This window comes from Lynx rufus, unplaced genomic scaffold, assembly GCF_022079265.1.
Source record: "Lynx rufus isolate CCGP_SWC_20201006 ecotype Redwood Valley unplaced genomic scaffold, mLynRuf1.p SCAF_14, whole genome shotgun sequence".
NCBI lineage: Eukaryota > Metazoa > Chordata > Mammalia > Carnivora > Felidae > Lynx > Lynx rufus.
In genome coordinates this window covers 43,095,442-43,115,195 of record NW_025814828.1, presented here as the reverse complement: position 1 = coordinate 43,115,195, position 19,754 = coordinate 43,095,442, and the positions used below count along the sequence as shown (strand labels likewise).

At 42.1% G+C, this 19,754-nt stretch overlaps 1 protein-coding gene across 1 annotated transcript in view; it reads right to left on the bottom strand.

The window, feature by feature from the left end:
- CLCN5 (chloride voltage-gated channel 5) overlaps positions 1–19,440 on the bottom strand; it is a 192,374-nt gene extending 172,934 nt beyond the window's left edge. Inside the window, exons 1-2 of the mRNA XM_047076249.1 lie at positions 19,251–19,440; positions 16,759–16,914 (exon numbers count right to left, since the gene is read on the bottom strand). Coding sequence (XP_046932205.1) covers positions 16,759–16,774 — 16 coding nt within the window. The 5' untranslated portion in view covers positions 16,775–16,914; positions 19,251–19,440. The remainder of the gene's footprint in view (positions 1–16,758; positions 16,915–19,250) is intronic.
- Between the last annotated feature and the right edge of the window lie 314 nt (positions 19,441–19,754).

Genomic DNA, 19,754 nt, shown 5'->3' with positions numbered 1-19,754 from the left:
AAAGAGATGCAAGCCTCAGATGAGATTGTGGTCTCAGCCAACATCTTGACAGCAGCCTGAGAGACTGAGAAAAGGATCCAGATAAGCCATGACAGACTCATAAGCCATGGAAACTGTGAGACAGTAAGTGGGTAGTATTGTTTTGAGCCACTACAGTTGTGGTCATTTATTATGCAGCAATAGAAAACTAATAGACCAAGCAATATTTTGTTACTTAGATCAAAATATTTATGAAGTAAATATGATAATGCTAAACCTAACAAGAGGAAAAAGAAATATAAATTAACTATGTTAATGTTCAAAAAGAGTAAAAGCCAAGACAGAAAAGTTTTAACAAGAAGAAGACGATGACAGACACACACACACACACACACACACACACACAAGCGCGCGCGCGCGTGCGTGTACACACATACTTGGAGAATGAAGTAGGCTTTGGGCTCATTATGAGCTTATAGTAAGATGTAGTTACCAAAAACTCAATGCTATTTGAGACCATATGAACAAAGTATAATGTACAAAACAAAAGTAAAACGGTCTTATTGTGCCATATGAACTGGTCAAATCAAATTAATAAATATTTCCTGCATGCCTCCAAGGCATTAGGAAGAACAGAGGGATGTATATGTTCCTGTCCCTTGAGTATTTTTTATGGTGTCTGGGGAGCTAGGATAAACATATTAAAAAGTTAAATCATAATAATTTAAAAAGCAGTTTAAGACAACTATAGAAAAGATGTTATAGAGCGGGCATTAGAATTCATCTGGCAATTAAAGATGTTAACAGAAGCAGAAGACAACACATCGTTTACCAATATTATCATTATTGTGTTGCCAATATAATATAAACCTGAGTGTACTCAACACTGGGATTCAATTTCACATTACTGAGCACAAGCGTTGAAATTTCGAAAATGTGGAGGTAAAAAAAAAAATTCCAGCTCTGCTATTTTGGAGGCTTTTTAGTGACAAATAACATTACATTTTACAAATAAGTACATGTGGGCAAACAAAGATCAAATAATTTGCTCATGACTATAAGTCAGTAAGTCAATTGTACTCAGAAACAGGTTTTCTTTTTTTTAATTTTGTCTGACAAAGAGAGAAAGCACACACACAAGCAGGGGAGGAGCAGAGACAGAGACACACAGAATCCAAAGCAGGCTCCAGCCTCTGAGCTGTCAGCACAGAGCTGGACCAGGGCTTGAACTCACGAACCGTAAGATCATGACCTGCGCCAAAGTCAGACACTTAACCAACTGAGCCACCCAGGCGCCCCAAAGCAGATATTCTCTGAAGTCTGGAAGGCTAATGAAACTCACATAACCTTTCTAGGTTATGATGGCTGCTTTTGGCTACATGATGTTTTCACTAAAAGAGTTTAAAATCCTGAGTCACCTTTTACTCTTCTCCCTCCAAAGCAGAGCAGTAGTCAAGGTTTGTCACTTCTTCCTTTGTGGTGTGTCTCCCATTTATCCCTTCCTTTAAACCCCCAAGGTCAACATCTGACATCCAGACCCTCGTGAAGTTCTACCTGCATCTCTTTCAGCAATGTCCTAACTAACCTCCCGGTTTCCAGTCTCCAGTATGTCCCTCCCATCTGCCTTACATAGTTCCAACCATGGCATTCCCTGCTCCAAGCCCTTCAACTGCCCCCATGCTCATAGAAGTACGAATCTCTTAGTTTGGGGGCCACAGTTAGATTCAAGTCCTGGCTCTATCACTTCTTAGCTATGTGACTTGGAACATCCTTTTTCTCATTTGTTAAATGAGGTTAATATCAACTGCCTCATATGTCCTGGTCTATCTGGTTCAGCCACTGTCTATGCCTACCCCATCTGATTAGCATATGACTTCACTCTGAGAAGTGCCCTAGTTATGACAATAAATAATTCAGTCAATAAAGGGTTGTTAGAAGGATTTAATGACACGATGCATATAACAGGCCTGGCATGATTTTTTTTCCCATTCCCTCAAATGCCCCTTATACTTTGCTGCCTGAAATCATATCTCTAACATCAACAGCTATAGAAGAACCTATCTCATACTACACGGTCTACCTCAGATGCTCCCTCCTCACATTTGTCTGACTTCTGTGGTATTCTAAACCTCTCTTATAATGTATATCTAACACTAGCTTGGGTCGTGGTAATTGGTACACATGCTTTAACTGCCTCAGAGACTAGCTGTGGGGAAGACAGTGTCTGCTTCTCTTTCCTCTTAGTTGAACATGTGACACCTAATAGTGTTGTCCACACATAAGATACTAAATGACTTAAACTTAGAAATAATCCAGAATTTTGGCCACCAAATTGCATTTCACTCACCCATCAACTGTTTATTTAAGCCTCTGCTTTCTACACAGGGCAGCCAAGCACAGGCTCTCAGCAGATACCAAGTCCAGCCCACTCTCGGCTCAGGGTCTTCTCTTTTTAGAATATCTGGTTTCTTCTCCCAGTTCCTCCCTCATTTATGCCAACTCCAAGCTAGGGCCATTTCTAACAGCTTCTCTGATCATCAGCAAATCTTCCTGTCTGCTTCTCTAAGCATAACTTCCAGGTCCAGGTTCAGGTTCAACCTCAAACCACACTCTAGGCAGCACCTCGGGCTCTATGTTTCCACAAGCAGGAAATATCGCAAAAATTAAACTCTTTGAGTCCCTTTTTCTACGCCAATCTACAACCTAAAATTACTGAGCCTTTCTCCTTTCTCACAGTTGTTCCCATCATTCCAGTCTCTGCCACCTGCCCAATTATACATCGTATGTGTACAGTTATACATCCAAGACTAAAACTTATCTTGCTTCTTAATCCACTGGCCACAATTCCAAATATTAGCAAACCAGGGCCAGTTGAGAGGCTAGGGACTCTGGTCTCTACACACACAGCTGAGTAAAAGAGTTATTCACTATAGCAAATCCAGAGGACATTCATTTGAACATTCCTTTTACTTCTCATATCACAGGCAAAAGTGGTCTTTTTGGTGGGGGGAGTGAGCTAAAATGAGCTTAAAGCATTTGAGGGTTTAATCAAGACTTTCTTATGTAAATGGAAGGCAACCTGTATCTTCTTCATTTCAAACATAAGACTATATCTGTATTCCTTGTCAGGACCTTGAGCAAAAAGCTCAAGGAACTGTAGCCCAGCATTCCCTTATACAATATTTAAACAAGTTGAACAAGAACAACAACTATTTATCCAGACACGAAGACACTTAACTGCTTAATTGTGGCCTAGAATACAATTACTCTGCAACTTAGGTATTAAAATATCTACATATCAAAACTAATGACACAATTAAAATTGCTTCATCAAAAAAAAAGAACAAAGGAAAAAAATGAATAAAATCATGATTTTTTTCACCTAATTTTCTCACTTACTTTCTTAGCATTAAGCTTTTTTTTAATGTTTATTTATTTTTGAGAGAGCAAGCAAGCGAGCAGGGGAGGGGCAGAGAGAGAGGGGAAACAGGATCCGATGTGAGCTCTGCACTGACAGCACCAAGCCCTATGTGGGGTTCGAACTCACGAACTGTAAGATCATGACCTGAGCTGAAGTCAGTTGCTTAACCTACTGAGTGACCCAGGCACCCCTTAGCATTAAGCTTTAACAAAACCACAGCCCCCCTAAGCCCCCTGGCCATGATGATTCCCTGGCAGCTTTCAGAGGCCCTTGATTTGCCCAGACTCTGCCTCCTATACTTCAGACCTGACCTCTCACCTCAGCCATTATTATACTTTTTATTTCTTAGAATAGCATCAAGAAAAGAATCAAGTGAGGTACAGGTTTTATTCAAATTTTATTACCTAAAGGCATTATAGCTTGTTGTAAACAAGTCAAGCAATATAGAAAGGTATCGGGTGAAAATGAAAACCCCTACGCCTGCCAACGCCTAAACTCTAAGGTAACAGCTGCTGTTTCTCATCTATCATTCCAGAAAATGTCTATGCATATGTATATACAAACTCATATCCATCTACCTTTTACCTCCCCCCTTCTTTCAGTTGTACGGATGGGATCATACAATACCATTCTGTACCTTTTTTTTCCATTTAAAATGTATCTTGGACACCACTCCCTATCATTATCTATAGATCTACCTCATTCTTTTTCATAAAATGCACAGCATTCCATTGGGTGCATACATACACCATTATTAATATAACCAGCCTCTCATGACGGACGTCAAGACTGTCAGTAGTGAAAATGGAGCAACAATGAAATGACTAGCATCCTCGTAAAAAGTGACTTTTGTGCACTTCCTTCTTAGACTAGATTCAGAGACAAAAGGTATACACATCTTACATTTTCATAAGAACTTCCAAACTGCCCTCCAAGTGGGCTCTAATACTTCCTCTGACTCTGTACAGAAAGGGGCTTTAAAAAAAATTTTTTTAATGCTTATTTATTTTTGAGAGACAGAGCATGACCAGGGGAGGGGCAGAGAGAGAGAGGGAGACACACAATCCGAAGCAAGCTCCAGGCTCTGAGCTGTCAGCACAGAGCCTGACGCAGGGCTCAAACCCATGAACCGTGAGATCATGACCTGAGACAAAGTCAGAAGGGGGCTTTTAAACCAATCACCTCGTCTGAAGTTTCTGTAGCTCAAATAAGGAACTAGATATTTTAACACAAAAATAGCAAAGCCCTAATGATTTTGTTACATTTTTCATTTTAACATACTCTGGAAGCCAAATGCCACAGTTGGTGGCAGCCTCACCTTGCTGTGATTAACCTTGCCCTTGTCCAAATGCAAATTCAGAGGGTGCCATTCCACAGAATTAATCCAGCTCCTAAATAACGCATTCCTTAGGTTCGGAGATTTACTGAGTGAATTTAGTACAGAAGAGAAACATACACTGCTCCTGGTAATTTATCTCTAACATATAATGGTGTCACATAAGGTGGTTTTCACTCACCCATAATTAATGTCACTGGCAATGCAGGCACACTTTGAATATGTACACCTCAGTATATCAGAATATTCATGGTATGGGATGATCTGATTGAAAGATTTTGCTACTTTAACAGAGAATCAGGTTTTTTCCAATGATAGTGAACATCTGTAAGCGTCACTGCACAGAATCTAGTGGACCACATCTAGAATAACACTTGTTTAACATTGTGTATGTTGCAAAGCACCTTAGCATATTTTACCCCATTTAATCTTCATGACAATCCTGGTAGGAAGGCAAGGCAATTATTACTCATTAAACAAAGATTCCATGAGCACATAGTATGTTCTGGGTACTCTCTGTCAGGTAGCTGGGATGCAAAGATGAATGAGGCCCTCCCCTCATTCACTGTTGCCCTGCCCCATGCAATCTATCCCTGAAGCCCTAACACTGCACTTAGGATACTGAGTAACACGGCCTATAAACCTTGTGTTACCAGAGCACTGCCGACCCTTCCAGTTCATCCCAATCCCCTGTATATCTCATTCACGATTGTCCAGCCACAATGGACCACCACACTGGAGAAGAATCCAGGTTCTTGCCACCTCAGGGATTTCCACTTCATTTCCTCTCCCTGGTATGCCCTTCCACCAGCTCTTCACCTAGATAGCTCCTATCCATCTTTTGGCCTCTGCTGAACTTGTCACTTCATTTCAGACCCCTTCTCCCAATAAATTCTGTCTCACTTATTCTTTTTTTTAGAACTTTACTTCATATCATAATACTTCACACTGAAACGTTTGTGCATATGTTTGAATACCAGCTCCCCCACATGACTGCAGGGCTCAGGAGGGCAAGAATCATGGCTTTTGTGTTCACTGCTCTAACCCCAGCACCTATCCAGTGCAGTGCCTGGCACACAGCAGACATGAAAACAAATGTACTGAACAAATACAGCCAATGCCCTCAAGACGTATACGAGAGAGCGGGGAAACACGCAAAGAAGGGAAAGGCTAATTTTACCAGAGGATGGGCAAGGTTTCAGGAAGGACTACAAATAGAGGACCCTTAGCTGATGGCGGAAAGTAGACATTTGCTAGGAATACGATCTAGGCCATCAGGAGGCGACTGCAAGCAGAGAAGGGCAAGGGCTGTGCAGTGCGTCTCAGACTTTTGGCTTTGATATCTGGGTGGATGGTGAACATTCAATGGAGAGAATGAGGCTCTATTATTATTATTTATTACCAGGGTACAGAACCCAAGGAAAAGAAGGCCTTGGCAGAAAATTGAAAATTCGGATGGCAGTGATTCCTCTGCCCACCTGCTTCTTACCACTCTTAAGCTAAATAGGAAAAACCATGACTTCAACCTGAGAATATTCAGTGTTGAGCTGTAGGTGGCCGCAGGCCAGACCAGGGCAGTGGAGGGTGGTGTGAGGACCAGAAGACTTAGCACACACAGGGCCAGGAGAGCTCTCTACATCTGAACACCTTTTTTGACCAGAAGATGTCAATAATGTAATGTATGGAACTGTCAAATCACTATATTGTACACCTAAAACTAATATAATACTGTATGTTAACTAATTAGGATTAAAATAAAAACCTAAAACAAATAACAGTAATAATAATAATGGAATTTAGTGTGCTTATCTTTTTGTAGGGGGGTGCAGAAGAAGGAAAGAAAAATATTCAGTGTCCTGAGTATCTCACATGCTTGGTAATACCTATTTCATTTCCACCAGATAGTCCCTTTCCTGAATTTATTTCTAACTGCTCTATGTTGCAATTTCTAGGTTGCTCTTCATGGAAGTAGTCAGGGCAGAAATCCTAAATACATATAAGAAAATGCTACCTAATGCCTGAATGGTATCGGGTTGAAAAGCATCAAAATAAGCCATTACTTAAGGGGGTTACCTCATCCTATTAACTCCTCAACAGCTTCTCTGGTTTGGCCACAGGTCTATAACAGAAAGTAGGAAAAATAAGAAGAATCTGGCATTTGCTGCCACCCATAGTGAAACTTTCTAGTCCCCCCTCCCATCCTGCCACACACAGAACAGCATTACATGAAACAGGAAGCTTTGAATCATAATTCTGGTTAAAACATAACCTATAGTTTATTTCAAAAATGCCAACAGAGTGACAGGAAAAAAAAAAACACCTTGGAAGCCTCAGTGAAAAAACAATTCTTTGGGAAGAAAAAAAACCCTAAACTTTTCAAAGTAGCAATAATGCATAGTAGGGAAAGACTAACGTTTAGCAGAAAATTATAAAACAGCCAAGCCTAGGGGAGGCAGTATAACTGCAGTAGGGCTAAAGAGGCAGACAGACTGGCAGAGAGAGCACACTAGGCAGCACTGATTATCAGTAGCCTGGGGCATCGTCCTGGCTCAAAGCACCATATGACAGCTGTGATACAGTTTCCCTGGGCCTCAGTTTCCTCCTTTGTAAGATGAAATGTTTGAAATGGATCACCTTGAAAGATCCTTTCCTGTTTAAAAACATCCCTTTAAGGGGTGCCTGAGTAGCTCTGTCAGTTAAGCGTCCGACTGTTGGTTTCAGCTCAGGTCATGATCTCATGGTTTGTGAGTTCGAGCCCTGCATCGGGCTCTGTACTGATAGTGGGGAGTCTGCTTGGGATTCTCTCTCTCCTTCTCTCTGCCATTCCCCTGCTCACTGTCTCTGTCTCAAAATAAATAAACTTAAAAAAACTTTTTTTAAATCCTTTTAAGAATATATCGATTTTTTTTTCTGCTGCAATTATAATACAGTCAGAACAGCTACAACAGGTGAACATTTTGGTGATTCTCATCTACAATCATGTGAGGCAAATATTGTCATATACTTTTGCCAAAGTATCAACATTGTCAACCAAAGGTCAACATTTGTGAGTGCTTAACCTGTGCCAGGCAGTGTTCAAAGGCTATATATGTATTAACTCATTCCATCTTCCCAATAATCCTATGAGTAGGTACAATTATTATTAACCCATTTTGCCGATGAAGAGAGTGAGGCACAGTATATAAAATAACTTGCCCACAGGTAGCAGTGACAGCGAATACACAAACCCAGGGAGTCTGTCTCCAGAGACCGCACTTGACCCCTGATGAGACAATTGAGGCTTTCAGAGTTTAGGTACTTTGGCCACCACCTGGCAGGGCCAGGTTCAGATTCAGGTGTATCAGATTCCACGGTCCATGCTCCTTCCACAACTGTATGCTTGAGAAGGAATGGCTGGCTCTTAGAGAAACAGAAATCTTCTGAAAGATCATGTGTGTTTACCTCCTATTCATCCCCACCTCTTCTGCCCCGCTGAGGAGTTGTAGAGGCAATAGTGAAAAGAGATGAAGAATTCTTTTCTTGTACCTACCATAGTTGAGACACTATGCCAGATAAAGAAAAAAAAGGGGAGGGTGGGTGCTCTGCTTCCTTACTCCTGCTCTAACAACATGATTTTTGTTTAAGAGCCATGCAGATACTAACGTTTTGGTCAACAGGCAAGAGCAGATGGCTTTTCCTAGATGATGGTGGTCCAACTATCAAGCCACACAGCTATCCAGATTTCACACTGAAACTCTGTCTCCAACTCACTAACTGCTTTGTGGTGCTCCCCCGGCCCCCATGTGTTAGCTAAATCACCAGAGTGTTTAAAGATACACTGTGATGTGCTAAGAAAAAAAATCTGTAAGGTTGAAATGTACTTCCTTTAAAGCTGAGTTTCTCGTTGCAACTAAGTTTTATTACAGTTTTCCTCTGTCTTATTTTCATGCTTATCCTGGCATATTTTGCCGCCTCACCTCATTATGTAACCTCCACACGAGAGTAAGTGTAATTTCCCAATTTTTGCATAATCTCTCTGCCTGTCCCCACTCTCACTCCCAAAAGAGTTTCTGGAGTCAATAGGAGAGATGGCCAAAAATTACAAGAGGACTTGAGGAAGTATTAATAGCAAAAAAAAAAAAAGAAAAGAAAAGAAAAGAAAAGAAAAGAAAAGAAAAGAAAGAAAGAAAAAGAAAAGAAAAACTGCTCTGACCAAACCCTTGGGGTCTTGGTTTCTTTTTTTTTTTTTTAATGTGGAGGAGGGGCAAGGGGTACAAAGTGACTGAAGCAGTTGTCCAGAAGCCCACACAATTCACTCCTTGTTGGTGGCACTATCATTGTGTATCTCATTTTCAAATAACTCATTTTTATTACAAAAGTAATACATATTCATCATATAAAATTTGGAAAATAAAAGAATGAAAAGGGGAAAAAACAGAAATGCATCCTACTGTCTGGAGATAGCCACTTTAACAACTTTGGTTCCTTTCCAGGGGCACCTGTGTGGCTCAATCAGTTAAGTGTCTGACTCAGGTCATGACCTCATGGTTCCTGAGTTTGAGCCCTAAGTCGGGCTCTGTGCTGACAGCTCAAAACCTGGAGCCTGGAGCCTGCTTCGGATTCTGTGTTTCCCTCTTTCTCTGCCCCTCCCCTGTTCATATATTCTCCCCCCCACTCCCCCCTCTCTCTCTCTCTCAAAAACAACTTTGGTTCCTTTCCTTCCATTCCATATTTATCATCACATCCACAGGTATATATGTAACATGTAAACACAGAGACACAAAGAACTGCACACTTAAATTACAAAGATGGAAATGGCATCATCCCATATACTCTCCCACTGTATCATAATGATTTTCCTCAGCATTGGTCTTCATATTTAATGGCCCCATATTTTACTATATGGACCTTCCATAATTTACTTATATTCCCCTACTATAGAAACTGTGTCTTCAGTTTTTCACTATTATAAACACAATAGCATATAAAAGCTGTGCACATATATTGGATATTTCCTTCAGAAGTTACACTTTTCAAAAATTAGTGAGGAATCCATGGTATTTACAGAGAAATTGGAAGATACAAGTAAGCAAAAACAAAGTCAATTCTAATTTCTTTTTTAAATACTTTTGTGCACATCCCCTCAGGTTTTTCTTATTATACATACATGGACACAAACACATATATTAAAATGGGGTCATATTATTAATAAAAAAAATAACAGTTACTAATAATAGTTACCACGTATTGACTACTTACCACATGCCAGCCACTGTGATTTTCTCATATTTATAACCACCTTATATGTTAGCTCAATGGTTCCCAAACTTGTCTACACACTGAAGTCACCCAGGGAGCTTCAAAAACCCTGAGGGCTGCATCCAATCCCTAAGGACTGAGGATTTTAATCGACTGGGTGAGGCCTGGCCTTGGGAGGGTTTAAGAGATCCCCAGGTGATCCTACTGGGTGTTGGGAACTATTAGGTTTGCTGCTATTTTATCCCTCTCTTACTAACATGGAAGCTGAGGAACACTCAGGTAATAACTTCCCAACATTACCCAGTTGATAAGGCTAGGATTTTGATCTAACCCTAAGCCCAGAGCCCAGACTTTTTTCTTTTCGTTTTTAACTTTTTGATGTTTCTTTATTTTTTGAGAGAGACAGAGCTTAAGCAGGGGAGGGGCAGAGAGAGAGGAAGAGAGAAATCCTAAGCAGGCTTCGCACTGTAACTGTTAGGAGATCATGACCTGAGCCGAAACCAAAAGTCGGACACTTAACCAAATGAGCCACCCAAGCGCCCCTCCCAGACTTTTTTTTTCCTATTTGAGTATAGCTGACACACAATGTTACATTAGTTTCAGGTATACATTACAGTGATTCCACAAGTCTATACATTATGCTGTGCTCAACATAAGTGTAGTTACCATCTGTCACCATGCAATGCTATTACGATACCATTGACTATATTCCCTACAATGTACCTTTAATCCCCAGATCCCAGGCTTTTAACTACCGATAATCTGGGATATGATTCCCCCCGCCCACCACTCATATAACATCATATTATGAACCTATTATTTTTTTTTAACATTTATACATTTTTGAGAGACAGAGTGTGAGCACAGGAGGGGCAGAGAGAAGGACACACACACACAGAATCGGAAGCAGGCTCCAGGCTGTGAGGTGTTAGCACAGAGCCTGATGCAAGCTTCAAATTCACAGACTACAAGATTATAACCCGAGCTGAAGTCAGACACTTAACCAACTGAGCCACCCAGGCACCCCTGAACCTATTTCTATGTAGAACTCGGCACTAATCATTTTTAGGAATGATTATACATTTATAGGAATGATACATTTATAATCATTTGTAGGAGTGATATACTATTCCACTGTATTACTACATCAGAATGAAAGTGTTACCAATTTTTCCCACTATAGAAAATGCTGCCATAAATACCCTTATTGACACACTTTTGTGTACGTCCTTAATTACTTCCTTGGGATAAATTCCAAAAAAAATGCTGGGTCAAAAGGTAAACGTGTTTTTTAAAGCTTTTGATAATGCCAAACTGACATTCCCACCAGAAGTGCAAGAGAATGCCTGCTTCCTCATGTCCTTGCCAACACTGAGTTTTGTCATTCCATTTATTTATTTATTTATTTATTTATTTATTTATTTATTTATATTTCTTTTAATGTTTATTTTTTTTTAATTTTTTTTTCAACGTTTATTTATTTTTTGGGACAGAGAGAGACAGAGCATGAACGGGGGAGGGCCAGAGAGAGAGGGAGACACAGAATCGGAAACAGGCTCCAGGCTCTGAGCCATCAGCCCAGAGCCTGACGCGGGGCTCGAACTCACAGACCGCGAGATCGTGACCTGGCTGAAGTCGGACGCTTAACCGACTGCGCCACCCAGGCGCCCCTAATGTTTATTTTTGAGAGAGAGAGAGACAGACAGAGCATGAGCAGGGGAGGGACAGAAAAGGGAGACAAAGAATCTGAAGCAGGCTCCAGGCTCCAGCTATCAGCACAGAGCCTGACGCGGGACTCAAACCCATGAACCATGAGATCATGACCTAAGCTGAAGTTGGAGGCTTAACCGACTAAGCCACCCAGGCGCTCCTGTCATTCCTTTTTAATCTTTGCAAATTATATTGGAGAAAATGGTATGCCATCTTAAATCTCCTTTCGACTACCACTGAGATAGAACATTTTTTCACATTTATTGGCCACTTAGATTTCTTCTTTTACGTATTTTCCTATTCCCAACCTTGGCACATTTTTCTAGTCAGATACTTGTATTTTTCTTATTGCTCTGAATAATGAGTCTTGTTGCAACTGCTTCCAGTTTTGTCATTAACTTCACGGGTTTTGCAGGATTTTAAATTTGCATATAGTTGATTATATTAATATTTTATTTATTACTTTACCTTTGATATTATGCATACAAATACCTTCCCTACCCCAACACTATATACTCTCCTATCATCTCTCTTTTTCAAAGTTTTCATTCTTCAATGTAGCAGTGTACATGTAATCCAAAAAGGATTTTTTTGTTTTTTTGGTTTTGTTTTGTTTTTTTTAATGTGCAGGTCCTAAGACTGAATTCCAATTTGGGGAGTCTGAGACCTGAGTAGGAATAGTTTTTAAAGCCCCATGGACAACTCTGATGCACCTTCTCCTTTATTAAGAAACAGTAGTTTAATCTTCTAAATTTATATTGGTGTCATTTTTTTCCAAATTACTTCAGCACATTTGTTAAATAAATGATTTTATGAATTTGAAATGCTACCTTTATCCTAGTTGGCAAGCTCCATGAGAGTAGAGACCATACCTATTTTTACTAACCATTGCACCTCTAGGGCTCAGCACTGTGCCTGGTGCACAACTGGTACCTAATAAATGATAATTGGGGAGCGCCTGGGTGGCTCAGTCAGTTAGGCATCCGACTTTGGCTCAGGTCATGATCTTGGGTTCCAGCCCCACATTGGGCTCTGTGCTGACAGCTCAGAGCCTGGAACCTGCTTCGGGTTCTGTCTCCCTTTCTCTCTGTTCCTCCCCTGCTCATGCTCACTTGCTCTCTCTCTCCCTCAAAACTAAACATTAAAAAAATTTTAATGTGGGGCGCCTGGGTGGCGCAGTCGGTTAAGCGTCCGACTTCAGCCAGGTCACGATCTCGCGGTCCGTGAGTTTGAGCCCCGCATCAGGCTCTGGGCTGATGGCTCAGAGCCTGGAGCCTGCTTTCGATTCTGTGTCTCCCTCTCTCTCTGCCCCTCCCCCGTTCATGCTCTGTCTCTCTCTGTCCCAAAAATAAACGTTGAAAAAAAAAATTTAAAAAAATTTTAATGATAATTGAATAAATAATACCTGACAATATGTGTCCAACCTCATCCAACCCCAAACTGGCTAGTTCTCTTGTCAATAACTTCTTGACAATTAGATCAATAAATCTGATGGTATTAATGATGACCTTGAGTTATCAAAAAATACTAAATCATGCCCAGGAGGCTATGTTTAAAGTGGCCAGGAAATATGTTACAGGGCTTCATCAAATGAAGTCAAAATAATAATGTTGGCCATGTTTGAGGGGTATGGGAGTTCTGATAAAACTCTCTGTGGAGGAACTAGATACCACTGACCCAAGAGACTAAGGAGGATTGGCTTCTTCTAGCTCTTAGAGTTCCTTAACTACCTCCAGAAACTGACTCCAAGCTTCCTTGAGCTGAGGATAGACCCACCCATTCCCTCCTCCTCTGAGCCCATGGAAAAACTGGAATAGGGAACCAGGACACCTGGGTTTTAGTCCTGTCACCACCATCAACCTGTTTGAGCATGGGCATGTCACTTTACTTCTAGGGGTTGGGCTAGATGTTTTCTAAGGATCTCTTCAGATCTAAGCCTCTACCTAAAGACTCAAACAGACTACCACAGGGTAGGGCTTCCAAGGACAACCTGAAATTCCCTCAACAGAACAGGGTCCCAGGGTCACCCCAGGATATAGCAAAGTAATAGTGACAACAATAATGGTGGTTGTATAAGTAGTAGCAGTAGTAATAGTAACAACAGCAGCTACTGATAAATTTTAATAAGCACATATTATATGCTGGGCAATATTCTAAATGTCTTACTAATAATAAAGGCACACATTTACATGGCACGTACTATGTCCTAAGTGCTTTGTATATATTAATTTTCAAAATGACCCTATAAGGTGAGTTTTATTATTATCCTCATTTTACAGAGGAGGAAACTGAGACACAGAGAGGGTAAGGGACTTGTCCCAGGTCTCACAGCTACCAAGTGATGGACCCATCAGAGTTGAACCCAAATCTGTATTTTTAACTATTCTACCATAGTGCCAGCCAAACTATCATTGTCACTATTGCTTGTCACTTTAGATGTTGCATATAACAAAAAATAAGTTGCAATTACTTATATGGAATACTCCCCTATTCACTAATGCTAAGAAAATGTGGTTTTACTCCAATGTCATTTTAAGCAGATCCGATTTTAGGGCCTGAGAGAACAAAATATATGATTTATTAAGAAAATACGACAGGGGCAAAAAATATATATGACAGGGATACCTAGGTGGCTCAGTCCGTTAAGTGTCTGACTCTTGATTTGGTCCCAGTTATGATCTCACAGTACATGTGATTGAGCCCTGCATCGGGCTCCATTTGCTGAGAGCACAGAACCTACTTGGGACTCTCTCTCTCCCTCTCTCTCTCTGCCCCTCCTGGCTCACACATTCTCACTCTATCATTCTCTCTCAAAATAAATAAACTTTAAAAAAGAAGAAACTATGACATTTTATTAAGAATTGGTATTCACTAGAATGTTTTTATTAGAAAATAAATAAATCATTAACTACTAATGGTGTTTCCACTAAAGAGAAAAAACACAAGCTCTTTATGCATCATTAGGAACAAAACTTTAGATCCCCACCTTCACAAACTTCCATTCCAAACTTCCAGCACCACCTTTTTTTTAATCATGAACCTAACAGCCCATAGGTGTCTCAAGCAAAAGAAGCCAAACCAAAGTCAGTACACTAACTCCCCATCATCCATCCCCATATGCTCTTCTCACATCTTCCCGAGGCTAGGTCCCCAATCTCGGGGACTGGCACCACCCGCCCCAAGCACCCAAACTGGGTATCAACCCGGGCCCTGTTCCCCCCACATCTGGTCACAGAACATTTGTAGAATTCATCCTGTGCTCTCTATCCTTGCTGCCCCCGCTTCTGCTCAGACTCCCAACTCCTTCCCTCAAGTGCTCTACCAGAAACCTCCCAACCAACTCTTGGCTTTCTTTCTCTCCAGCTCCAACTCCACCTCAACACTGCGGCCAAAGTAATCTTTCTGAAACAAAATCTGATTATGTTACTTCCCTGTTTAGAATCTTTGTCTCCCGGATAAAGTGTAAAATCCTTCCTAGAACATACAAGGTCCTTTATTATCCGGCCTCCAACTACCTTCCCAGCTTCATCCGAGGTCGTGGCCCACACATCTCACACGAGGCAAACGGAGCAACTTGGAAGTTCCCAAACAGTGCTTCTCTGTCTGCCCAGAATGCAATTCTCTCATTCGCCCATCTGGCAAACTCCTACTCATTTTTTTTTTAGACCAGCTCAAAACTCAGAATTCATCATGCCTTTCTCTGAGCTTCCATCACATTTTGCACCTCTCCCTATTCTAACACTTAATTCAACCTAACACAATCATTTGTCTATATGTCTGCCTTTCCCATAAAAGAAGGAACCCTCTAGGGCTCTGTGTCTTATTCACCTCTGTATTATGTTTGTTTAATGAAAGAATACCTCGCGATTTAAACAAGAATTTCCAAACTGCTCCTGATAAACGTCCAAAGCGAGTGATACAAGCCAATTCCCATTTCAACAAACATCTTCAAAGTAACAATCCTCATACATCAAAAATACATGTTGCATTTGTGTGCCTTCGTATTTGAAGCCATAACCAACAGGAGAAAGTTTTAACAGATACATTAGCAACCAACAAACCTACCTGATGAATACCTATAGCTATATAACTTCTTGCATTCGACTCCAAGTGGTTCTTAACCTTTTCTGGGTCACAGACCAGTCTGGGTAGTGTTTGTCTATCATTTCTTAAACCCACACTCCTTTTTGAAAAACATAAAAATCCCACACAGCCCCAGAAATTCTGATACTCCCCCAAGGACACGACCCTGAACCCCACCAAAAATAAAAATAACTTTGCAGGTGGTAGGAATTCCTAGGTTCACAAGAGATGTAAATCCATCAGGTAAGACACCACCGTTGAGTTTTGCTCTTGGGTAGTTCATACTATTCAAACGGGCATTTTCCTTCCATCACCAAATATAAACACTATAACATTAAATATGCTTTAAAGTCTTTACTGGGAAGAGGAAGCCAGGGAGGTGCTGACATCTGTCTCCCCCACCACTGAGAACCTTATGATAAGGAATTTGCAGGAAACAAATGAAAAACACAAATATGAAAAAAAAATCCTGTTTCCTCACACATAACCCCCACAAGCACATGTTCGAAAGAAGGGAGTTCTTTCAAAAGGCTTCTGGCATTACATTTTCTTGCTACTACCGTCCCCCTACCTCTCCACCCCTACTTTAAAATAGGTGAAACTTCTAGGTAGCAGCAACTTCTTTTTAATTTTATTTTTTATTTTTTAAAATTTACATCCAAATTAGTTAGCATATAGTGAAACAGTGATTTCAAGAGATTCCTTAATGCCCTTTACCCATTTAGCCCATCCGCCCTCCCACAACCCCTCCAGCAACCCTCAGTTTGTTCTCCATATTTATGAGTCTCTTCTGTTTTGTGCTCCTCCGTTTTTATATTATTTTTGTTTTGCTTCCCTTATGTTCACCTGATCTTCTTTTAAATTAATATACTTTTGTCCTTGTGGAGACAAAGGGTTAGAGAAAGGGTTGGCTGGCTGCCTGCCACCAGCTTGGGGGGTTGGGTTGGGATGGAGGAAAAACCAGTTAGAGAAATAAGTTCTGATTTCTTACCCTGCCACATGGCCATCTTCAGCCTTTCTTCTCCCACGCTGGGGTCACACACTTGTTTTCCCAAAGCCCTCCAGTTTTATAAGAAGGCTTGAATGGGATGTAGACAGACCAGCCGCTGTGTGGCCTTGTTTTCTGCAAGAAGTTCAAGCCCTCAACCTGAAAATGTGAATAGCAAAATGAATATCGAAATGAAAAAAAAATTCAAACCTTTAAGAATTACCTCCTGTCCCTCTTTGAACCTCTCCTTCAAAGACATGCAGACATGGATAGTGCCTAGTTTTTCCCAGCGAAGTACTGCTTTAGAAACATAGAATGGTAAGATCCAGAGTCAGTTACTATTGCCACTGAGTGCTGTCCAATTCTGCGTGAATCACTGGATCTTCAGTAAATGGGTTTCAGAATCTCAAAGGATGCGTGGTTGGATGAGATAACCAATAAATGTCTTCCCTATATTCACATTCCACAGTTTGGGGAATGAAGAACAGCATAATATCTATTGCCCTCTCCTACCGCCTGCCCCAGCACCCAACTTGCCATTTAAAACTTAGTAGAGTTGGGGCGCCTGGGTGGCGCAGTCGGTTAAGTGTCCGACTTCAGCCAGGTCACGATCTCACGGTCGGTGAGTTCGAGCCCCGCGTCAGGCTCTGGGCTGATGGCTCAGAGCCTGGAGCCTGTTTCCGATTCTGTGTCTCCCTCTCTCTCTGCCCCTCCCCCGTTCATGCTCTGTCTCTCTCTGTCCCAAAAATAAATAAACATTGAAAAAATAAATAAATAAATAAATAAATAAATAAAGTTTTAAAATAGACCCTGTATAGGAATGGAGAAGCAAGCAAGCATAATAAAAAGTTAAGAGCAATGCCCTTTGGGTCGTGGTTCTTTCTCTCTGCTTCACTATACTTCCCCACACTTTGCCAGTGTCCTAAAAGAAGCATATATTGCTTTTATAATCAGGGGTAAGAAGAAGAAAAGAAAAAAAATAAAAATAGAATACTAATTTAAGTACTACCAATTAATTCAGCTAATTCCTAAACTTAAAAAGTCAAATTCGGTCTTAGGACAATACTATTTGCAAGGATATGAAAGGAGCTAGGAATCAGAGGGACAAAAACATAATGTCTGACTACTTCGTTTGATTCAGAGGCTTAATATATTAAACGCTGTGCTGCCCATTTAAACAAGTTCTTAATAAATTGGTCTTCCTTATTTAGCACCCAAGTCATCAGCTTTTTCTAAGCAAAAGACCTCACGTTTTTGACTTGGTCAACATGAAAGTAGGTTGCTATTTCCATAGCTTTTACACAAGTAGCACCTCCACCCGCGAAATGAAAGCTCTAATGCATGCATGAAGACTAATACGAACTTGAGAGTCATCATTTGGGTCTTCCTTGATGACTTTTGTTTAAGGAAAAGAGTGTAAATGTGGACATTAGCCCCAACAGCACCAATGGGGGGGGGGGGGGGAAACCAATGCTTTGGATAAGCAAAGGTTTGCGAAAGTCCAAGAAAACTTAGGAAGTCCCAAGTCCAAGGATGAATTCACCAGGAAAAAGCGCTCCGATGACTTGTCTAGAACCCCGGACAGTTTGTTTTGGTTTGCCGTTTTCTTTCTCTCTCTTTCTCTCTCTTTCTCTCTCTCTCTCTTATTTCGCGTTAAGTAGTGGTCCGCGCCTCGTGGGACCAGGAGAAATTTAACATCTCTGAAGTCAAACCCGGGTAGTTGCTAATAAATGTATGAAGTTTATGTAAAGCAGATTCTTACTGGCTTTTTATGCTCCACCCTTCAGGATTTCCCTCACTTTACTCGGGGTAGCTTACACTGACGTTATCACACGGGCACACGTACAATTTCGCTTAGCACTCCAGGAAACTGATTTGCTCTGAAATGTTAAGAAACGTAAACGTGCATCAATGTGAAGGTACAGCTTTCCCCTTCAGGGTGAAGGCGCTCAAGCACAAGCCTGGAATGTCTGGAGAGAACCAGCCACCCGCGCTAAGTGAGAAAAAGGAAAACTCGCCACAACGACTTTTCTGAGAGTCTGGAGTCCACTTCGCTAAGACCCACACCAACCTGCGAGTCCAGAGCGGGAGGAAGAACAGCGGGGCCTCGAAAGAGCTTCACCAGACAAAACCACTCTGCCCCAGTCCTGGAAAGGCGACGCCTGCAGCCAGCCTCCCCCCCATTCAAAAGCGGGACGGGCTTGGCGCCGCTCCGCGAGAAAACTTCGCTGGGACAGCGCAAGGACCCTGGCTCGGAGAATAGGGCAGGGCTCCCGGGAAGATGCCGCCCTGCACTGGCTGGAACTAGCCGGTCTAACTCCTCCGAGTGCCAGGCGGAGGCGGCCGGGCAACGGGAACCCCCCTCTCCGGGGGACCGAGCCATCGGGGGAGCGCTTCCCCTGTGTCGCTGCGCCCAGGGGGTGCTCCGCGGGTGGGCCGGGGGCCGGAGGCCCGCCAAGGACCTGTTGGGGAAGCGACAGCCCATCTGTCTTTACCTGTCGCCGAGGTCAGGGGCGGCGGAGCCCGTCTCGGCCGCCGGCGGGCCGAGCGCTCAGTCGGCTCTGGCGTCCAGTACACCAAGCCGACCTAGCGCCCCACGTAGCCGGCAGAGCTTCATTCACAGCCCAGCCGGGAGGAGGGGGAGCGGAGCGGGCGCGCGGCTCATGTGACAGGCGCCTCACAAGCATCGGCCAAACACAGCCAAAGTCTGCGCTTGCGCGTCCTACCCGGCCTTCTCCCGGCACCTCTGCCCTGGCAGGGCGGGGGTGAGGCGAGGTGGGAAGGAGGCCGGGCGGAGAAAGCGACGTAGGAGGAGTTTCCGCGTGCGCAACCGCAGTAAGTCGGCCCTGCTCGCTGCCATATTTAATAAGGACTGGGCGGCCCCTAACCCCGTGTTGGGCGTGCCGATTGCTTTTGAAAAAGAAATGCTCCCATTATGCTTCACTGTTAATAACCTGGAGTACGATTCTTTGGGGTTTTGTCCTTAGAATGAAACTGTT